The sequence below is a fragment of the Etheostoma spectabile genome, chromosome 21 (genome assembly GCF_008692095.1).
Source record: "Etheostoma spectabile isolate EspeVRDwgs_2016 chromosome 21, UIUC_Espe_1.0, whole genome shotgun sequence".
Taxonomy (NCBI): domain Eukaryota; kingdom Metazoa; phylum Chordata; class Actinopteri; order Perciformes; family Percidae; genus Etheostoma; species Etheostoma spectabile.
The window spans coordinates 23,051,981-23,073,154 of record NC_045753.1 but is presented as its reverse complement, the minus strand read 5'-3'; the positions used below and the strand labels follow the sequence as shown (position 1 = coordinate 23,073,154).

At 41.0% G+C, this 21,174-nt stretch overlaps 3 protein-coding genes across 14 annotated transcripts in view; 1 reads left to right on the top strand and 2 right to left on the bottom strand.

Annotated features, from left to right (window-relative positions):
• The window catches only part of tecpr1a (tectonin beta-propeller repeat containing 1a), a 16,906-nt gene extending 14,327 nt beyond the window's left edge, over positions 1–2,579 (top strand). For all 3 annotated transcript variants that reach the window (XM_032502261.1, XM_032502262.1, XM_032502263.1), the window contains 2 exons: positions 278–397; positions 612–2,579. In XM_032502261.1, coding sequence (XP_032358152.1) covers positions 278–397; positions 612–752 — 261 coding nt within the window. In that variant the 3' untranslated portion in view covers positions 753–2,579. The remainder of the gene's footprint in view (positions 1–277; positions 398–611) is intronic.
• Positions 2,280–6,113, bottom strand: bhlha15 (basic helix-loop-helix family, member a15). 2 transcript variants are annotated; one of them, XM_032502264.1, is made up of 2 exons: positions 5,882–6,113; positions 2,280–3,894 (listed from the first exon to the last, which is right to left on the bottom strand). In XM_032502264.1, the coding sequence occupies exons 1-2, from the start codon at positions 6,010–6,012 to the stop codon at positions 3,267–3,269; spliced, it is 759 nt and encodes a 252-aa protein (XP_032358155.1). In that variant the 5' UTR covers positions 6,013–6,113; the 3' UTR covers positions 2,280–3,266. The 2 variants fall into 2 exon arrangements, with proteins under 2 accessions (XP_032358155.1, XP_032358157.1); XM_032502266.1 differs by lacking the exon at positions 5,882–6,113 and adding an exon at positions 4,678–4,844.
• A 1,175-nt stretch (positions 6,114–7,288) lies between these two features.
• LOC116671453 (uncharacterized) overlaps positions 7,289–21,174 on the bottom strand; it is a 16,768-nt gene continuing 2,882 nt past the window's right edge. The window contains exons 1-7 of one of the 9 annotated variants that reach the window (XM_032502755.1): positions 14,044–14,328; positions 12,998–13,051; positions 12,752–12,851; positions 10,589–11,279; positions 10,347–10,440; positions 8,900–9,096; positions 7,289–7,669 (exon numbers count right to left, since the gene is read on the bottom strand). In XM_032502755.1, coding sequence (XP_032358646.1) covers positions 8,912–9,096; positions 10,347–10,440; positions 10,589–11,279; positions 12,752–12,851; positions 12,998–13,022 — 1,095 coding nt within the window. In that variant the 5' untranslated portion in view covers positions 13,023–13,051; positions 14,044–14,328 and the 3' untranslated portion in view covers positions 7,289–7,669; positions 8,900–8,911. Of the gene's footprint in view, positions 7,670–8,899; positions 9,097–10,346; positions 10,441–10,588; positions 11,280–12,751; positions 12,852–12,997; positions 13,643–14,043; positions 14,329–21,174 lie in introns of those variants that run through there. The other 8 variants (XM_032502754.1, XM_032502753.1, XM_032502757.1 and 5 more) reach the window with 8 other exon arrangements.

Genomic DNA, 21,174 nt, shown 5'->3' with positions numbered 1-21,174 from the left:
GGATAAGAGAAGAGAGAGAGAGAAAAAAACCCTCAGCATCTGAGCTGAACAGACCAGTGTAGCAAAAAAGAACGCTCATTCACATAAGATTGATATGCATTTTACTGCCAATTGGCGACCCAATAAAACGGGTCTGCGACCCATTTTGGGTCCCGACCCTAAGTTTGGGAAACATTGAACTATAAGAAATTCCACTTTGAGGTAATAAACAACCAAAAAACAGCATTTTGTTTGTTTGTTTATGTGTGATGTTTGTGGTTTTGTTGTTGTTGGGTAGGTGTGGATCATAGCGGATAAGGTGCAGGGCAGCCAGAGTCTGAGCTGTGGAACAGTGTGCCATCGACTCGGTGTCCAACCTATGGAGCCTAAAGGACAGTCGTGGGACTACGGCATTGGGGTAATGCACCAAAAAAACTAAACTGTAAAACAGTGTTGTCAGGGTATTAAGTAGTAGTAGTAATGTTAGTTATAAAATGTTTTTGTTTCAGATTGCAGGCTGAGATGTTTGGACAGTGGATGGTGCTGCAGGAGGCTGTTAATCCAACGCCAGAGAGTACATTTTACTCGCCACAAGTTCCTGGAACTGATTTCTCTCTCCTCCTGTCTTTTAGGGTGGATGGGACCACATCACAGTGAGAGGCAACTCAATGGAGCCGCCCCGCATCCGTCTTCCCTCTCTGACCGCCCCAGCCCCTCAGAGCCCCCTCCCTGTCAGCAACATGAAGGTCAACGGCGATGCCGTGGGATGCTAGACACACACAGAAACACACATTCTGTACATAGCCATCTTAAACCAGATTACCTTTGTAGTAATATGTAGTTTGTAGTATATAGTTTTTGTTTGAAAGTACTTCTATTTTTAACACTGGAGTAGCAGCAATGCTGATTCAAGTCCAAACTCTGGAAGACAGCCTTTAGTCTTCACATCACTGCAGTCAGTGTAACAGAAAGTCAGGACTTTTGGACTTTGAGAAAAACCATAAACTGCTGAGCTGAATCCGTCGCCTTTTCTCTGAAGATTTTTAATCTTTTGACCCAAATGTGGTTCATTTTTACTAAACTGTGCGGGCATTTCTGTCTAATTTAGCTGTTTGTCTTTGGTCACTGACATTGAACTTGTTGAACTTGATGGTCTTAATACAATTTCCTTATTTATTTATTAGGCTGTGATGTTTCCGTTGGTTTCTGTAGTTTCTGTGAAGAGTACCTCAACTAAGGTTGAGTGAGCTTTATTTTTTTAAAGGGAAAGAACTTGTCTACTTAAATTACAGTTGCTTAGCTGCAGTCAGCTCCAGGGCTGCTATTTCTTGCACAAAATAAACAATAATGTTTGATATTAGCCTACATGCAACATGTTAACACATGTTCAAACAGAGTAAAGCCATGCCTAGAGTTCCACTGGAGCAGGCCGGAGGATGTTTGATCCCGGCTCCACAGGCGGATTCACGCTTCTGCTAATCTTACACATCTATAAAATGTTATACCACAGACTGCAGAAATAAACATGGATGCAGCTTTAGTGTTTAGGTTTCTGAGAGGAATTTTTGAAGCCTAAATTTGGGTGTATTGCATGCAACAATCCTGTCAATTTGGAGACAGAAAATCCAATTTAGGGTTATGTAGTGAAACCTGTGTGAAACTGAGTTTAGTGAGTGTGATAGGCTGAGACATCTGTAAATCAGGGCATACACACCAAAACATACTGTAAGCTTCAGTCTGTTTTATTGGTACAACTGAGACTGTAACTTCTTGGAAGGAATTTGAAGGTTTTCCCATTGACTTCAATGCACTTGGGGTGTTTATTTGGAGCCAGCATGTAGCAGCTGGAACAAGACAGGTAAATGAAGCCAGTGCAGACTGGCTTCATTTACCTGTTCTGGTGGCTGCTTGCCTTGTAAAAACAGTTGGCCTATGTTTTATCAAGATGTAATTTTTTTTCTAAAAAAAATATAACATTATACTGTCATGGAGTGCAACGGTTAGCGTTGTAAATGAGGAAAGTGTGGATTACTTTTAAACGTCTTGTGTTTGAAATGCTGCAACTGAACCTTCCTCTTTCTCAGGAGCATTTGCATGCCATCAACTTCCTGGTGGTAGTAGAATGACTGAGTAATTCAAAGAAAACCTAAAAAAAACACTATATTTTTGTTATACATTAGAAAACTATATTATTTAATAAGTACAGTGGTTGCTGCAATGGTACTAAATAAATGTGGAGTAGGGTTTGCACATCTGCCAAGAGCAGTTAATTCAAAATACAGTTTTTTTTTCTCCATTAAAATAAATTCTTAAACACACTGATGAATCCTTTCAGGGATTAATGTATGTTAACAGCTACCTAAATTCCCCTTTATCATAATGTACTGTCTAAATATAATGCAGCCTTTGGAAAAGTGGAACGTATACAGAGATGTATCTGTTTTATCTGTGAATAACTAACATCATACTGTGTTACTGTAGCGTGCGACACATCAGTGCTGTTGACATTGTGGAGTACATTTTTCAAGTGTTGTGCATTGTCAAAGTAACAAAGTAACCTCTAGTCTTTGTCAATAAATAAATGTGTTTATTGATAATAACTTCTCATAGATTCCTCCTGATCATTTTCACTACCAAGTCTTGCCTCGAGACTTGTAAAAGTCAAATAACACACACTTTAAATATCATCTGTGGCTTCCAGCTAACGGGGGGGTGCACATCCTTCATGATAGATTTTCGTCATGAGCAAACACTTTTTAGCTTCCACGTTTTAATATTTATTTCTGCTGCTTGCTTTTCATCCTGGATGTGACAGTTATGACTAGAGGCTACGCTCGACAGGTTTCTCAACAACAGAAAACACAAGAAGATCGGAAGATAAGACAAAAGAGAACAAGGTCCAGACCCACGCGGCTAAAACCGTAGAAGATGAGAAATAAAGAGACAGAATGGCGAAAGATTAGCCCTTCCTTTCTGAGTACAATAAGAATTGAGTCTTGTCACTCGTCATAAGCATGATTCACCTGCGTTTCACCGTGCAGTCTGTTAGGGGGTTCCATATTTTGCAAAAAGGGCAAGTTCTAGACAACCCCACCTCTTGCTGTGGTCAAGCATGGGTTTATTGTCAGAGGTACCCAGTTCCTACAGAAAACCACTTTCTGAGCAGATCCCAGAGACGCGCGCCTGAAGGAACTGGATAAAGTTTGAGATTTGGCCCTAAAGGTAACCCCACACCTCTCTGCCTTGGAGACAGCGTCCTGGGATTCAAACCACCTTTACAGCCACTGTTAGCTGTGCTGGCTGAAGCTGTGCATGTGGGTGAGGTACTGGGTGAGATCATCCTCCCCCTCTTCCTCCAGGTGCTGTTGGTAGCACTGGAGCAGCTTGGCAGTGCTGGCCTCTGAGGGGACCCCACCAGCAGGCAGGCAGGCCCCTGACATCTCCACGACAACCGTGGTTAAGGCTTTGATGTAATTCTTTGCCAGGGTCAGCGTCTCGATCTTGGACAACTTCTTGTCGGTCTTGACGTGGGGGATGGCCTCGCGCAACGCTTGGAAGGCGTTGTTGAGTTTGTGCATGCGCTGGCGCTCCCTCTCGTTGCTCTCTAGTCGGCGGACGCTGCGTTCCTTGGTGCTGGAGCCACGTTGCCTACGCCGCCGGCCTCCACCTCCTTGGCGCTTGCCGTCCCCGCCCCTCAGCGACCCCCTCCAGGAGCCACCGATCCGGAGAGAGGCCTCTGAGCCTTCCTGCTCGCTAGAACCTGGTTCTGTGTCTGGTTCTAGTTCCAGTTCTGGCTCAGGGTCAGCCCAGGTCCTCCTGGATGGTTTCACGGCCTTCCCTTTGGACTTCATCCTGCTGCCTCCTTCACCTTTCTCTCTCTCTCTGACAGTTGTAGATCTCACAGCTTCTACAGGCCTGGAAGAAAAGACGGGGACGTTAGAGAATGGAAGAAAAACTTGCAAAAGTGGCATTTTAACGTAGAAGTCTTCTCCCAGTCAGCAAGTAATCCCCAATTACTGAATAAGCCTCTCTCCAACTCAAACAGCCCTGCATCCTGTTGTTTTTCATCAGCCCCTTGCAGTGTGAAAACTCCATGATGTTGGTCTGTTAATCTATGCCTCTCTTATCCCCACGGCCCTGCGATAATGCCCACATCAAGGTTACACTCACAAAAAACACAGAGACCAGCCAACACTCCGCACGTTCACCTTCAGTGCTCTTTGACTTCATTTCAACCAACCAGTAGATGGTTATCTTTAAATATTTTATTGATGAATGAACCTCCTGAAGTCAATCATGATGTTGAAATCTACCGTAGCTTTAGTTGTAAATTCAGTTCAATTCAATTTGAATAGATTCACTCCACTGGGTTCACAAGCAATGGAAATTTCTTTAAACCTCATTATCAAATATGCTAATGTGTTCAACTGCTATAGATAAAGCTGCTTTACATTTATTGGTGCACACAATTAAAAAAAAAAAAAAAAAAAACTTTAGAGTATTTCTCAATCAACATCCTTCTTTTTAAACTCGAGGTTTAATCACCCCTACATTAGTGTTGTAACTGTTATGAGATAAACAGGCAAAAGTCAGTTTCGTTGACTGAAGTAGGCCTACATGAAGGCTAAATGGTGCACGCGAAGCAGCCATTAAAGTTAATGAAACCGATTTAGAAAATAAAAATAAAAAAAGTCTTACCTTGGAATTTCAACTAACTTTAATCCTGCTGCGTGTTTAAACAAAAATCATCCACCATGCAGCCGGTCATTCAAAGCATCATCATATCAAGTAAAGAGCGGAGAGGACAGCAGACACGCGCGCGCGCAGATAACTGTCACAAGCGAGCTACCTGGAGCTGACTGATGTACACGTAGCGCTGTTCAGCCAATCAGAGAGCGAGCCCACTCCTGCAGCTCTGCCCTCACTGTGCACACAGCCTGCAGCGGCTGCGCAATGTCACAACACTCCAGAAAGGCCCTATCCAATAGAAAATCAAGGCACTTAATCAAGTATTCAGTCACCGTTTTATTTGATAATCTAGCACTTGATGGTGTAACAAATATTCAGATGATTTTACTTAGACTAAATAAAAGTAGCAATACTTACTATGAAAATAAATTACAATTAAAAGTCCTGCATTAAAATGTGTACTTAAAAGTAAAAATATTAATTTTCTAGAATGGCTCCAATCTCTTATTATTAGCTCATCATCATTGATGCATTAGGCAGTATATACTGTTGGGTAGTATCAGGGCATCATATTTTATATACTGATCAAATCTAAAAGTGCAGCTATTAAATAAAGGTAGGGTTAGTGTTAAAAAAGGAGATATTTCCATAGTAGTTACTTTGGTTATTTTTGTGCTGATAGTCAGCATAGAATTAAAAAAAAAAAAAATACAATGATTCAGTCTTTTCAAATATTATTTTCATCATTGTATCAACATGGTGTCACATCACAGTGTCGCAGTCTCCATTAAAAGACACAATTATTAACTTTATCAATATTATTCAGCCTATTAGGAGTACAAGAAAATTAAAGAGTTAAAAGAAAACACTACATTTTGGTTCCTCGTACACTCCTTTAACTCCGGGCAGTTAACATAATTTCCATTGTGGCTTATCACCTTCCACGGCTTCATTTGAATACAGTCCTCCAGGCTACACCTGAATGTACAGAAGCAGGGCCCGGTCTTGTTTTAACTTTGTCCCATTGTTTTACTTTTCAACCAGGCAAACGCTTTTAAACTTTTTACACTGCACTGTTGTTATACTGTTGTTTTCCCAGCGTTAATATAGAGGATCAATCTACTGTGAACAGAACTAATACACCAAACACACAAGGACAGAACACAAGTATAAGCCTTTTTGAATAATTAGCGCCCACACACCTCTTACCCACTTGTATGTGTGATCTGAAGTAATTCCTCCATGTCTGTTTGATCTGGGGGCCCAAACACCACTGTTGGCAGTTGGACTTATTTGTCTGTTCCTACTGAGAAAGATAGTGGAGTAGAGATAGGGTGGTGTCATGGCAGTGAGATATACTGACTGACCATTCAGTTAAATCACGTTTCCCAGCGTTTATATGGTGGTAATCAGAAATACCCCACAGTCTCTTTTCCAGATGTATAGTGTATTCACCATCAAAAGCTACAAAAAATAAAAGTAGTACATTTTTAAACTCCTAACTCCTAAGGACACTTCTAGCTATAGGCTTTTACTTCTGCTCTTTGTATCATCAGTATTATTTTTATTTGTTAATAGTCTGACTGATCTGTTATCATGGATCAGTTTACAGGTTCTTCTTTAATGTTTCAGAAATGCCTTTAAATATTCTAAACAAAGGTTTTACTCTAATGCTAATAGTGCTAATGCTAGTGTTCTTTCTATGCACATTTTCACCTTTATAATGGTTTCTAACTTGGAAAATTCAAAAATCTTTTTAGAACCTTTTTGTAATAAAACACTGAACTTTAGGAGCCACAATGACACACTGAGGAAAAGATTACACAAGCAGCTAGCACCGCTTAACAAGAAAATGTAGCACAACAAGCAATGTATCTGTGTGGAAGCAGTAACTAATATGTTTAATGAACTCATATTTTCATTCCTACCAAAATATATATATTGCTGAATAATTCAGATGCTTTTTTTTGAATGCTAGCTTACATTCACGTCAGCTTAAAAGGAAAAAGTCATAATAATGCATTTTCTGGTAACCTGCAGTTGAAAACCGGACATTACCCCGGAGCAGTTTATGAATGATGTCAAAGAACAACATAATCATTTAGCCATTAGCAACACTGATGTTAGAATATCCCAAACATAACAACAATGACAGGCAGCCTACAGGTGTGACGCTCCCAAACACTTTTAGCTTTTGGTGTCCTTGAACAGTGTGTGTGTGTGTGTGTGTGTGTGTGTGTGTGTGTGTGTGTGTGTGTGTGTGTGTGTGTGTGTGTGTGTGTGTGTGTGTGTGGGCGGGGGGGTGTTCTCTGTTTCTTCCTCAGGTACACTGTATCTAATCAACCAAACCTCGCTGATGCTGGCTCTGTGGAAACATTATCTATTACTTTTAGTTTGTTCAGTTTCGGGCTCCATTGGCCCTAAGGCTTACACTGTTTATTCAGTTACAGCCGCTGATAAATTCTGAACTGAACACACTTCAGTAATGAGGCAAGCAAACAGGGCCTCCACAAGCATGCTCTGTTTGAGCAAAACAAACTGTATAAACAACAAATACTCCTTGTATTTCAAGATTAACCTGGAACCTTTTGAATACAACAATTTAAAGATAACACCGAACTTCACACAAAGATGACAATTTCTTATATTAAGTTTATTAGAATTGACAACATGTATGTTTCTATTTCACATCTTAGATCCAATGACATGAAAAGCAGCTTCCAAAGAGGTTTTCAGCTGGTTGTGTAACACATCATAGCCTGTGATCTTGTCATTCAAACAACTGTGAAAGCTGAACGCACTGTCGCACAGTCCTGCGTGGCTGTGATGTCATGAACGGCAGGTGCTTTGAATCCATTTGGACCAGAGAGGGAAGAAAAAAAAGCCATTAAAATCCCTGACTCATCATAAAAGAGGAGGGAGGTGGGGAGATTAGTTAGATGTGAAGAGGATGAGATCTGGACGATTAGTCAGTTTTTCCATTAGGTCCAAGGCTGGCTGTCTGAAAGAAAAACAAGTGTGGATGTCACGTTAAGCCGTAGTGACAGTGAGCTGGCCTTGGCTGATGGCAGATCAGATGTGATAGAAATACTGCGTTTGACCACTACTGTCATAAAAACCAGCAACTACAACTCAATACGTGTAAATAACCCTTCATCTTTTTTAAATAAAAACTTTTAAAAAAGCTCACAAATGCGAATTATACGAAACGAATTATAGGCCCATATCAAATATTCACATTTTTGTGAAAATCGAAAAAGACATTTTTCATCAACTTTGCACCTTTTAACTGCACTAATTAACTGTTTTGATGTTTTCCAATCTGGATTTCGACCTCATCACAGCACTGAGACTGCGCTCACATAAGTACTGAATGACATATTTTTAAATACGGACAATGGAAAAGTCACTGTCTTAGTTCTGTTGGATCTCAGTGCTGCCTTTGACCACAAGATACTGTTAGACATACTTGAAAACTGGGTCAGACTCACTGGCACAGCCCTTAACTAGTTTAAATCCTATCTGCGTGATATAGACTATTTTGTGTCATTTGGTCCTTACAAATCTGAACAAACAGCAATGACATGTGGTGTTCCTCATGGTTTCATTCTTGATCCACTGCTTTTCAACATCTAAATGCTCCCACTAGCTCACATCCTAAAGAACATATCCCACCATATAAATATATGTGGACGACAAACAGATTTATATCACCATGAACCCAGGTGATTATGAACCAATCCAGTCATTGAATAAATGCATTGAACAAATCAGTGATTGGATGTCCCATCATTTTCTCCAGTTAAATAAAACCAAACAGACAATTAGTTTTGGTGAACAATCAAATGTAAGTGCTCTTGAATCTTAAAGCCCTAATGTTTAGGACCTCAAACCATGTCAGGAATCTTCTGTATAGTTATGGACTCAGACTTAACACAAAACCCACTGACAGAATTACAAAAATCAGCCTACTGCCATCTGAAAAACATAGAAAGACTTAAAGGACACATGTCTCAACAGGATTTAGAGAAATTTGTTCATGCCTTTAGTTTTTTAGTAGACTTGATTACTGTAAATACATGTCACATGTCACACCACAGTTATGGAATAAACTTCTAGAACACTTACGATCTGCTCCAACCCTGTTCTTTTAAATCAAGACTTAAAACATGCTTATGTAAAGCACTTTGAATTGCCTTTGGGTTTGAACTGTGCTGTATAAATAAGTTGCCTTGCCTTTATCTCACAGCTCAAGGTCTGACTCAGTGACATGGGTGAGGAACAGGCAGGTTTGGGACAGAAAGAAACGCCGGGACAGAGCAGTGCTGGTCTGGGTCGCCAGGGAACGGGGGTGTGGCTGAGAGAGTCTGACACACTGAAAATGGCAGTTCTTCTCCAAAGCTGAGAAGTCGTCCTCCCACTCCAAGCCTGCAGGAAAAACACACAATTAGTAACAAAGAAGTGTCAATAGCCTGCAGCATCTGGGTTTAGCAGGACTTACAAAAAGTAAAGTTTGTTAACCCTTGTCGTCCCGCCCTGATCTTGTTACATTGTCAGACGCCTTTCAGTTTAAAGTATAATCAAAGAAAAACCTTTCCACATTGTCATCAAGTTTTAGTGTCAACATATTACCTTGTTTATCCATAAATTACAAAATGATTGCTTTTGCAAAATATACTGTATATTATGGTATATTTCTGTGTATTCACCCTGGATCAGTAATTGAAAATCTATCCATTTCCAACCAATGACACCATCACTGATTTTTAAATACAATCAGTTCAACAGAACTCTCTCGTTTTCAATAACAACCCCTTATGTTTTGAATAATCTGTCCTGACATCTTGTTCCAAAATTCTTTTTCACCCAGAAATGCATTACAATCTTAAAGGCCGAGGACACTAACGAAAAGGAACTATGGGACTTCTTGGGAAGAAGAAAATAAGTTATGCATTGAAATATGATAAACCAAAGTTACTGCAGTAAATGTTGCAATACCACACTGTAAAAAAATCCTGCATCGAACATGTTGCTTTTAAAAAACTATTACATATTTTTTTGTAAAATGTAGGCTACTTCAAGTAAAATACTTTTAGTTTTACATACTAATAGTGAGTTGAAGTATTTTATTAGCGATTAATGTCTAAGTACTTTACTGTTGTAGCTGGTTGAAAGTGTATTATGTGGTGCTGTCTAGTTTAATCTATAACAATGCATCAAATTACGAACTCAGGTTTTGTAATAAAAATCCTAATTTCTCAAGTAAATTGGTAACTGTAGCTGTCAAATTGTTGTAGTCGAGTAAAAAAAACAATTTTAAGTGGTATGAAATGAAAAATAAAAAAAGTAAAGTACTTCAAATGTTACTTCAAGCACTGTGTAACTTTTCTTGCTTCAGTCCCACTACAGGTTGGAAGCGGAGTTGTCCCATTAGAACCACAGAACCACTACCCAAAGCGACTGCAGGAGTGCCATTAACCCTGTTACGAGTTGGTGAACCACTGAAACCATTTTGGAAACATTATTTTAAGTTACAAAAAGTTCTCTAGTGTTGCTTTAAATCATACTTAAGTAAATTAAGTTACTACTAAATCTAATTTTTACTACTGAAAAAATGGTCAGCAGTAATTTTAAGTATGCACGGTGTGTAGCTAATAGGATAAAAGATGCAGAATCACTGGTATCATCCTTCAATATAATACCACTGCCTTCGAACGTGACATCTGGCAGAGATGTGCAGGTCTCAGAGTGCAGCTCCACAGTGGGACTCTCCTAAGAATAGGAACGGTGTATTAAACAGGAAACAAAGCAAGTGTCATAACATTAGTTTGGATCAATAGCGTGGTCAGTAAGTATTAAACCTTTACATGCCGAGTGCAAAACAAAGGCCCAACCCCACCAAGTGACATTGCAACAGTACCTGATCAAACAGGTAGACAATGACATCATCATCAAAGGACACACTCTTGCTCTTTTTTAGATTTGTGTCCCTCCCACATAATACTTCCGGAGCGTCATAGATTTGACAGGATTTCTGGAGCATTTTAAGGTTGTTTAAATTGTCACTGATAACCAGTTCATGTTGATTCCCATTAGAGTTGTTGGTGTTGGGACCGTGGGCAGTGGAGATGTTATCGCTGATATCCCAACCAGTATCCCCTTTAGATGGCCCACAATCCTCAGTGTAGCAATAGTCACCAAAACGTTGCAGTGGTATGTCCTCATCACAGAAAATGATCAACCTATTTTGCTGATCCGTTGTAGCAATGTCCTGCTCAGTCATAATGTCTAAATCTGTTTTGATCAAACTGAAAATGTCCTGCATGTTTAAAATAAGTCTAGTCCACTGGGCCTCCTTTGGGCGCTCTGAGACAAAAGAAGCTAAAGAAGCGAGAGTTGAATGACGTGGGGGCTCCTCCGGAACACAACAATGTCGAGGGGAGAAAGACAAGGCCGGAGGCGTCGTTACCAAGCTTGATCTGCAGTCGCTGTTCCTCCATAACGGAGGGGCTGCACTTCCTCTTTGCTCCAGGATGCAGGTGATCGCCTGCAGCTCTTCATCAGCCTGGATCATCTGACCTGAGGACATCAACAGCTGGAGCTCGTCATTCCTGTATGAATGAGGCACAATGACTCATTCAGACTTGAATTGTATTTCAACTGGTTCTGTTCATCATCTTGAAGCGAGCAAGTAAAAAAGGAAATCTAAGTATTTTTGGAGTTTAACAAATAATTCCAATGTATTGGAAGCATTTCTTTTGTAGCATTTGCTGTTCCTATTGGTACTAAACTTTTTTCACTTGATACATTTTGACATGTCACAGTATGTAAAGCACAGATGTAAAAGATCATATTAACAATTAACGCTGATGATTTCTATTTAAAGCCATTGCCACTGTTGTTAATGACACCTATGCATTTCCTGCCCCCATTTAGCAGTTGATAGAGACCAAAAACAGAGCTAAAAGAGAGCAAACAATGGATTTAAATTTGCCATGTGGCCAGAAACACAAATGATTCAAATGAGATTTGATATTGGTTTGGTCATTTAGACCTTGTAAGAGTCCAACAGGTAAACTGGCGGAGGACCAATATTTAGCCTGGTCTACCTTTAGATAACTTAATTACCATTTACAGTAGGGAATTATGTGAATGACAGTTACATCAGAGGAGTGGTTATCTGCCAATACAATAAGCCACCAGGGCATCTGCAAGAGTTCTTATTGCCTTCGGGCGACATGTTGTTTGTAGTGGCATATAGCAATAGAAGAGTAGTGTCATAACAATAGTCAATGGTGTTGGTGGCATGTATCTTTTTAAGGATTTTGCCCAACACTGACAGTATTACATTGTATAAAGTGATTGTTTGTAACCTGGCCAAAGGATATACTTTGACCTAAGATCATATCTAGGCTTTGTTTCAACATAATCTCATTTTACAGACAAATACAATCTCATTGCAATTTCTTGTTTCTCATCATATTTCTTGTTTTGAATCCGTTGGACATTTCAAGAGGCAGTGCACAGACAGCCCTTGAGTGTCTGTTAACAACAGGATGCACTGAAACTGATTCGTCAGCCTTTGTCCGTTGGAGGAAACAGTGCACTCGCAAATGCATGCAGGCACACAGACACATACATTATTTGGCCACTCACTCCCGAGCCTGAATAAATATCGGGGCCCATCCATCCGCGGAGACAAAGACGCAATAGGAAACTTTTACCTCTCTGCAGTAACCAAGCAACCGCTGAATGAGTGACTCAGGAAAGGAAGAGAGAAGCTGACTCACAGCAGCTATGACGTAAAAGGAGGACAAACACACACACACACACACACACACACACACACACCACACACACACAAACCACACACACACACACACACACACACACACACACACACACACACACACACGCAATCTGCCCTGTTTTGGGGTAAATTAACACCTCATTGTGTAACAGGTGGAGGGGCTCTGGGGAAAGAGAGATTATAATGACACCTAAAAGTCCCATTACCACCACAACAAGCGAGAAGGACACAAAAACATTCTATCAATTACAGTGATACTAATCAAAATAATACCTTTTGTTGATTCCTTTGTCACTGCATCTCCTTTCAGTAAGCCAATTCAAACCATCCAATGAAATCACCAACGTAGCTCCATCCCTGAAGTATTTTAATTCTTTGAAAGGAAAGAGAGGAACAGGGACTATCAAATGATATGCAATGCTTCAAATTCTTGCTGCATCATGATGCTGCAAACTGTGTTGCAACACATTTATTCTCTGCATCCAACCTTGCATGACACCAGCACAGTTCTTTTCCTACCTTGCATTCTGCGAGCCCCACTCATCCCCCTGGCTCGTACTGCACGGCAGACCCCTTATTGGCGACACGGAAAGAGACAAGCTAAACATATGGATAGAGAGAGAGGAGATAGATAGAGGGATGCACAGAAAAAGAGGGGGGGCTCAGGCGGGGTAGAGAGTGAATACACGATGGGGGAAAAGAAACAAGGGAAGTAGATCGGAGGTGGTCAGGGGGTTGAAAGAAGGTGATGAAGAGAAAGAGAAAAGATGTGAGGACAGAGGAAGGACAAAGAGCTCCAGTACACTCTCTGGAGGCTGCTGGCCTTTCTGCAGCAGCAGAGTGCCAGATGGGGATCAATAACTTATCTGGTCTATTGCAACACAACTGCCTGAAGAGTGGATATCACCTACACATTCTACCATACATACATTATACTTCATGCAAACAACAGCATGGTTGAAGCCGTACAATTGGCAACTGTTATATTTTAATGCAAGAACAAAAGAATAATTTGGTTTCCAGGATGTGAACTCACAAATTAATTGAAGGATTCCTCTGATTTTTTTGTGCATTCTTTGCCAATATTAACAAGGCTACATGTGCCTGTTAAGGAGTTATGTTAGAAGGGGAAGGACCCCTTCCATGCATTTGTAAAATTATTACTAATTATCGCCGAACCTACTCGTCAAAGCACTTAATTTCATTCTTTGGATGTGAATTTGTTGTTCAAATTAGATTCATTCTGCCAAATGTGCATACCAGAGTTAAGTGTTACCATGTGTAATCACGTCCCAGTCATTTCATCCCACCTTTGATATGATGAATATTACAACATAATCTTTAATGTAGAAATGACTTGAGTTCAGTCTAAAGGAAGACCCTAATCTCATCTAAACAGGAAAAAAAGATAATCTTTTCACCATGAAAAAAAAATAAATAAATAAATAAATAAATAAATCACATTTCAAAGTCAACTGCATGCAGAAAAAACTAAACTTTTGGGTTCTAGAAGTGTGTACTGTATGTGATCAGCCACTCAGTCTGTTTATGGTGCGTGGGCTCACCAGTGCAACAGTGAACGTTAGCTCTCTCCAGAGGTTGAAAGCAGAACAGCAGCAGCGGGCAGCTTTAGCCAATACTGAAGGGAGAACTGCAGCGGACCAGTGTTGACAGGCTTTCCACAACAACAACAAAAACTAACCGGGAACTAATACGTTTGGCTAAGAGACACTTGGCCCACACATTTAACTATTACTGTTGCTGCCACTGATGTAGCTATCACATCACACCTTTTACTAATAGTTACAGAAATATTACTCATGCTACTGCTGTTACATCATTTCCTTTTGTTATATTCAAGGACTCAATCATTCTCACCTGACTTCGTTCACTCCCAATCATGGTCTAAACTCACCTGACTTCACTCACTACTAATCATGGTTTACTCTAAGTCCCACCCATTTGCTTTGTCCTGGCTGGCAGCAACATGAGGCAGCGTGTGAGGGCCCTCTGTCATCCAGATTCAGAGTCAAATCCTATGGTTGTGTGTGAAAAAGAATAAGTACTGCTTCTTCATTTGTTGTGTTACTTTAATGGTTATTTGCAAAGTAGATGGGATTTGATGCTTGACATGTGCGTTTGTGTATTCTATTATTATAGAACAGAATGCATTTGTCATTACATAAATAACAATGAAATTTCAATTGCACTGGTGGTAACACAAATGACAAGACAACATAACATCGATTAAGACTTAATAAAAAGAGAACATAACCTAAGCAACATGAACACAGTAATAAGTAAATCAATTATTAAAATGGATAAGTAGCTAAAAGAAGACATGAGGGTCATTTGGGTCATGAGCTAAGGTGTTTCATGGCACTTGGATAAAAACTATTCAAAAGTCCAGAAGTGTGACCCTGGAAAGATCTGTAACGCCTTCCAGATGAAATAAATAATAATGAATAAACAGAGCGAAGAGGTTGTGACCTGGGTGGGAAGAGTCCTTAATTCCTTTTTGTGCCCGCTGCAGGGATCTGGTGTGTCGTGTGGGTGGGTGAGTGAGGGGAGTCGTGTGAATTATTTTTTGTTTTAATTTCCTAACTCCATCCAGTGCCTTTTTGTCAGCAGTGGTGGAGCTACTAAACCACACCAGAATGCCGTGCGAGACACTTTGGACAGAACAGTTGTAAAAAGATAAAAGCAGCTTCTGGGAGAGGTTAAGTGACCTGAGAAAGTAAATGTACTGTATTTATATGGCTTTTTTCTAGTCTTAACGACTACTCAAAGAGCTTTGACAGAGGAGCCATTCACCATTCTCACACTGCCACCTGCTCATCAGATGAACAATCACTCACGTTCACACTTCTGTGGCGCAGCATCGTGGGGCAGTTCGGGTTTCAGTGTCTTGCCCAAGGACACTTCGACATGGGACTGCAGGGCCAGGGATTGAACCACCAATCTTCCGATTGGCAAGGCAAGGCAAGGCAGCTTTATTTGTATAGCACATTTCAGCAACAGGGCAATTCAAAGTGCTTTACACAAAATCAGTTAAACAGATAAAACACAAGTACAAACAGTTAAAAATCATAAGCATTAAAAACCGGTAAAACACATGAATAGACAGTTTAAAACCAAATAGAAACATTAGGACACATAAAACACAAGAATAAAAGTTACAGTGCAGCATAAGAAATTTAAAGAAATGAGGCACTCACTCTACCACTGAGCCACAGTTTCTTCACAAGGGCTGCGGTGTTGGTTGCCCAGCTGATGTCCTGTGAGATCTAAGTCCCCAGGAATTTGAAGTCTTTAACCCTCTCCTCTCCCATTGATGTAGACTGGGGCAAGGTCAGTCCTTTTCCTGTGGAAGTCTACCACCACCTCTTTGGTCTTAATGGTGTTGAGAGACAGATTGTTGGTGGAGCACCAGGTGGAGAGTTTTTGGATTTCATCCCTAGGCGGACTCATCATTGCGGTGAATGAGTCCTACTACAGTGGTGTCATCTGCAAACTTGATCAAAATATTGAAATATTTTATTTTTATTATATTGAATAAAAATATGTCATGAGCTGGGGTGCAGTCGTGCAGCGCAAGGGACTCCACACACAACCCTGGGGGGCCCCAGTGCAGAGTGTGAGGACAGAGGAAAGTTGGGAGCCCAGCTGAACTGACTGGGGATGGTCTATCAGGAAGTTGTGGATCCATCTGCAGATGTGAGTGCTGATGCCCAGGTCGTGTCACCAGTCTTCCAGGAAGGATGCAGTTGAAAGCAGAGCTAAAGTCCACAAACAACAGTCTTGCATTGGTGCCAGGATGTTCAAGGTGGGTCAGCACACTGTGCATGGGTGTTTTTAAGCCATCTACGGTTGACCTGTTTGCTTTATAGGTTATGTGATTTAGCAGCAGTCTTTCAAAGCACTTCAACACTTCCAACAGTGGAAGTGAGGGCCACTGGTCTGTAGTCTTTGAAGCTACTCACAGCGGATTTTTTCAAGATAGGCACAATGGTGGTAGATTTGAGGTACTTGGGGATGGAACAGGTAAACAGAGAGAGGTTGAAGATAGAGGTGAATACCTGAGCCAGCTGGTCTGCACTGTCACTCAACGCACCCCCGGGATCCCATCAGGCCCTGCAGCCTTACTGGGGTTCACGCCGAGAAATGGAAGAAATTATCATCATTGACATCATGTAACTTTCCGAAATCCACATTTATTGGGAATATCCTGGTGGTATAGTCCTCCCCCTGGCAACAAAATCACTGATGCTGGAGTTCTGCTTTAAACACCCAGACAGCATCAGGACGTTGTTCCCAGAAGGCAACAGTGTCACTTTTTTGTCCACCTCTGGTTCCCAATAGAGGGAGAATGAAAGACATAAGAAGGGAGTTGAAGCAAAAGAGAAGAGAAAATAGACATTGTGATGGACAGATGGTGTTTCAGAATTAGGGATTGTATTTTCTTCTTCACTTCCTGCCTTTACACTTATTTTACTTTTTGTTAACCTTCTTGCGTCCCTTCCTGTCACTTCCCTGTATGGTCGTCCTCCGAGGCATCCTGTTACCCAGCAACCGTCCCCCATATCAGGTCAGCCGGTGCACTCTGACTGCTTACGGTACAGTGTTTCAATATAGTCAACTCTTTTTTCACTGGACTTAGCAGTACATGTGAGGATGTGATACAGTCGCCGGAGCAGAAAGCCTTTCTCACTGTGAGATTGGTCCGACACATTCTATTTTCACATTGGAGGAATGATTGATGCGTGCTGTCTGAGTTGCTCATAATCTGATATCTCGACAACTTCTGCTTCCAACTGTCATGCGAATGAGTGAATGAGTCTTTGGTTTCAGGCCTTCTGACTGACTGGGTGGAAGCTGAGGAAGCCGACTGCTTGTATTTTATTATCTGCTATAGTTAATTTAAGCAGGAGAAAGCTGTCAATATCGTTCCTCCACTGATCTGCTTAGCTTTTGTAGCCAGTGGTGTGCTGAAAGCCATCAAGCGGGCTAACATCGTTTCCAATCAGCCATTGATCTAGTTTGCCAACTCTCTCGTCATGCCTACAGAGAAATGTTTCAATCCCACAATTCCTTGCAGCCCACAGGGAAACCTAACCCTGAGGATATCAACAGGTGTACTAGAAAAAAGAATGTGTTTGTTGTGCCAAAGAGGGTGAGAACAAGCCCAATCACTTAGGTGACACTTTAGCTTGAATTCTTTTAATTAATTGGTTTGGTCCTGATATATCTTAGCACTCCGATTGAGTTGTAACATGCACGGTACACGCCCAGAGACCGGGAGCGCTATCCTTTTACACTGCAGGCGCAGAATCATCATATCCAGCCAGCAAGTGACACCAAACAATCCTTGAGAGGAGGGTAATTGGAGATCATTGGGCTTATTCTGAGCATGCAGGATTGACCCAAGGCCTGAAGAGGGACACATGGAGCTGAAGTCCAGCGCCAATGGAATGGGGCACTGCAAAGCACTGTGGGTAATATGGGAAATCGAAACATCCAGTCAGAACGCTGGTAGTGTTGTTTGCAGGCTTTATTTGGACACAGCGGGGTCTCACGGCCGCAGAGGAGAGGGGCCGAGAGGGAGTGAAACGGGACACTAAAATAACAACACACAGAGCGATAAACATGTCACCGTTGTGTACATATTTGTTCATGGTGCGTGGCTTCAATGTAATAAAACTGTAGAAATGCCTTCTTTAGTAAGTGTTTAAAGTAAGCAGGGGAACTGTGTATGCATCCTTAACATTTTAAACATTAGAAGCCTGGTGCAGCTCTGCATCTGGTTGTGAATTGAATACGTAATGTGTTGCAGATCAGCATAAGCTGTGCTGCACAGAGGTGAGCTGTGTCATAAACTCTCTGTAGACTTTTCTATTAGGCGGGAGATTACAGGATCTTAAAAGTGTTTGCTGACAGAGTGTCTTTAATATGATGACATAAACGTGTAATCCATCTGGGATTGCTGGTGGAGTATTTATGAGCCTCTGTTGACAGCAGTACACCTGCTCTTCCTCAGTCCAGAACTTGCGACTCTGCCCGCCTGAACTGGCACCACTCCTGCCAAGGGCAGTGTCATATTTGTGTGTGTGTGTGTGTGTGTGTGTGTGTGTGTGTGTGTGTCTTTGTATGAAAAGATGTGGAGAGACAGGAGGAGCTGGGTGGGGAGGGTGGGTCTGGATGGGTGGGCGTAAGTCTATCTGCATTAATTTATTGGTGCTATAAGAGCATGGATTACTGAGACTCATACATTAGTCCATCATTCACCGTATAGAATCCATTTCATGACATAGGGAGAAATGCATATCTTGTTTACACAAAGCGTGTGTTTGACACGGCAGAATAAGACCCCGCTGAAAGACACAAATGAAAGTGTTGTGCGCAGTGACGAAACAAAGAAGTTCTGCTTGGTGTAACGTGTGTTCAGTTAGGGTGTTTTCATGTGATTTCAGAATGATTTCATTACACTGCATTCATTAATAAATAATAATAACTTGCAGTTGCAGCATAGTGGCTCAAAATGTAGTAGTAGAAATTGAACAAAAATGCACACTATAAAGCTCTCCTTTTCAATTCACTTTTATTTAATCTGTGACACTGTGATAGACACTGTCTTATTAATTCACCAAATACAAGTTCCAAAGTCTGCAAAAAAAAGAAAAGATGTTCGGACCCTTTAAGTAATACACATTAATGCATAATATGTATGTCGATAAAATTGTTATAGCAGATGCATGTTTTAATTAAGTTCTCAGTTCAACAAATATGAAAACTTTTAGAATTTAAAAAGAAATGCTTGCACCCAGAGCTACACCTACTATTGAGTGGAAAGTGTTGCTGCGCCTAAATTGTTTAGAGGACATATTTTGTTATTTTGCAGTGTGTGTGCACGTATAAATCACTGTGAATGAAGAGCAAACAGACACACACATTAATCCATCAACAGGTTGTCCATTGGTTAAAACCTTTTCTACTGCATATGTCGTTGCAGTGTTCAACCACTAGATTGCAGAAGAGTGCAGCTGTTGGCCTCAGTGGGGGTTATGATGTGTAGGATGTCACAACTGTGACACTTAAGGCCATTGCAATGGCAGAGTTAAAAAAAAACAAGAAAACAATGTCCCTTAATGATTAAAGGATGAAGGAAAACACTTTCACTTTGATTAAGACCTAATCAAAGTCAAAAATGCCTTGCATGCATTGCTTTCACATGCACAATTCTCTGATTGCACATGCACTAGTCATGTTACTGAACAAGCAGCAAAGACAACAGCGTTTAACGCTCAAACTATTATATCAGTCTGGTACTATAGCCAGTGGTGAAAGGCCTGTGCCTGTCTGTCACTTCATGTAGGCCCATTTCTGGTTCTGCACTCTAAAGGATTGAGCAACGACTGCAACTGTGTATGTATGTAAACACTTACCTCATCCCAGCCTGTAATCAAACCACAGCTAAGGGAGCAGCTAAGCAGGGTGAAATGATATTTCGGCCATAAGACAGAGTTAACACACACACACACACACACACACACACAAGTGAGGAAGAACTGACTTGAAATGTCAGGACTGCTGACGGGTGAAACAAGAAAGACTGTGGAAAAAGTGTTGAAAAGCTTGGCCCTGACCTCTGACCTGAACCATTCACATGGGCGTACACACTTGAGCATTCACAGGCCGAGACAGCTGTGGGACTCCTTGACTGGTTTAAAGTGTTTATGGAGGAGCTGGGTTTGAGCGCTCGTTGACAGAGCGCTCATTTACACACACACACGCACAGAACCCTGATCAGATAAGAGCGGATCTGTTACAGCAGCTAATCTTAAATGTGATGAGGTTTACACATGTGGCACTGGAATATACATAAATATCTTTATTTGGGAATCAGGTGCCGCCCAGGGGTATATCACACTACCTCATGTCATAGGAACAGGAAACAGGACACTACGCTTTCATGTCAAACCCTTACTTATATGGAGATTTGATTTGGCTGGCAAATGTCTTGTAGATAACTGTTGGAGAACAAGCTGTTCACAAAGAATATAGTTCAGGGAAGGTCTCTGCTTCTATATTTCGTCAATCATGGGCGATTTTAGACCCCCTAAAAATTATAACATTAAAAACTTTCTTTTTTTTTATAATCATGTTTGGTGCTTCAAGTGAGAGTTTGCAAACGTGTCTGTTAGTGAGAGAGGACAAACACTTACATGTTCAAAGGTCTTGAAACAGGTTTAAAATCCTGTGTGTATGGCACCAATGCTCTGCACCTGTGACCCAGTTAAGGAAAGGGTTAACAGAGAAGTAGTTTGAGCCAGTCGGGGGTGGTTGTGCCAGACTCCCGCCTTCGGCTGAGTCTCCATCTAATCTGTCAGAGGAAGAGCAGGAGTGTGGTTGTGAAGTTAAACGTTGGTAATCCCCAAAGAAGAAATTGGTAATTCCATGGCAGATTAGAACCCAAATGAAATGTAAGAAACAAAAATTGCTGAATGTTAGAACATTGAGTCAAATTGGTTGTTATTACTGTGACATATTATGACATATTACTGTCAGGTTTAGTTCTATTATAGTGTTAATAGTGTCAAAAAAACGTTAGGTGACGTTGTTGTTTTGTAGCTAGCTCTGAGATTATCTGACAATGAAATTACTGATTTAGCAAGGGCAGGAGGGGGGGGGGGGGTTAA

What these genes read in the sequence shown, in the direction of transcription:
- bhlha15 (XM_032502264.1), bottom strand. Translation starts at nt 6,012, where the DNA reads ATGACACCACCCTATCTCTACTCCACTATCTTTCTCAGTAGGAACAGA. An exon ending in ACTTCAGATCACACATACAA is followed by an intron (nt 3,895 to 5,881) that starts GTGGGTAAGAGG and finishes CTTTTCTTCCAG; the next exon opens with GCCTGTAGAAGCTGTGAGAT.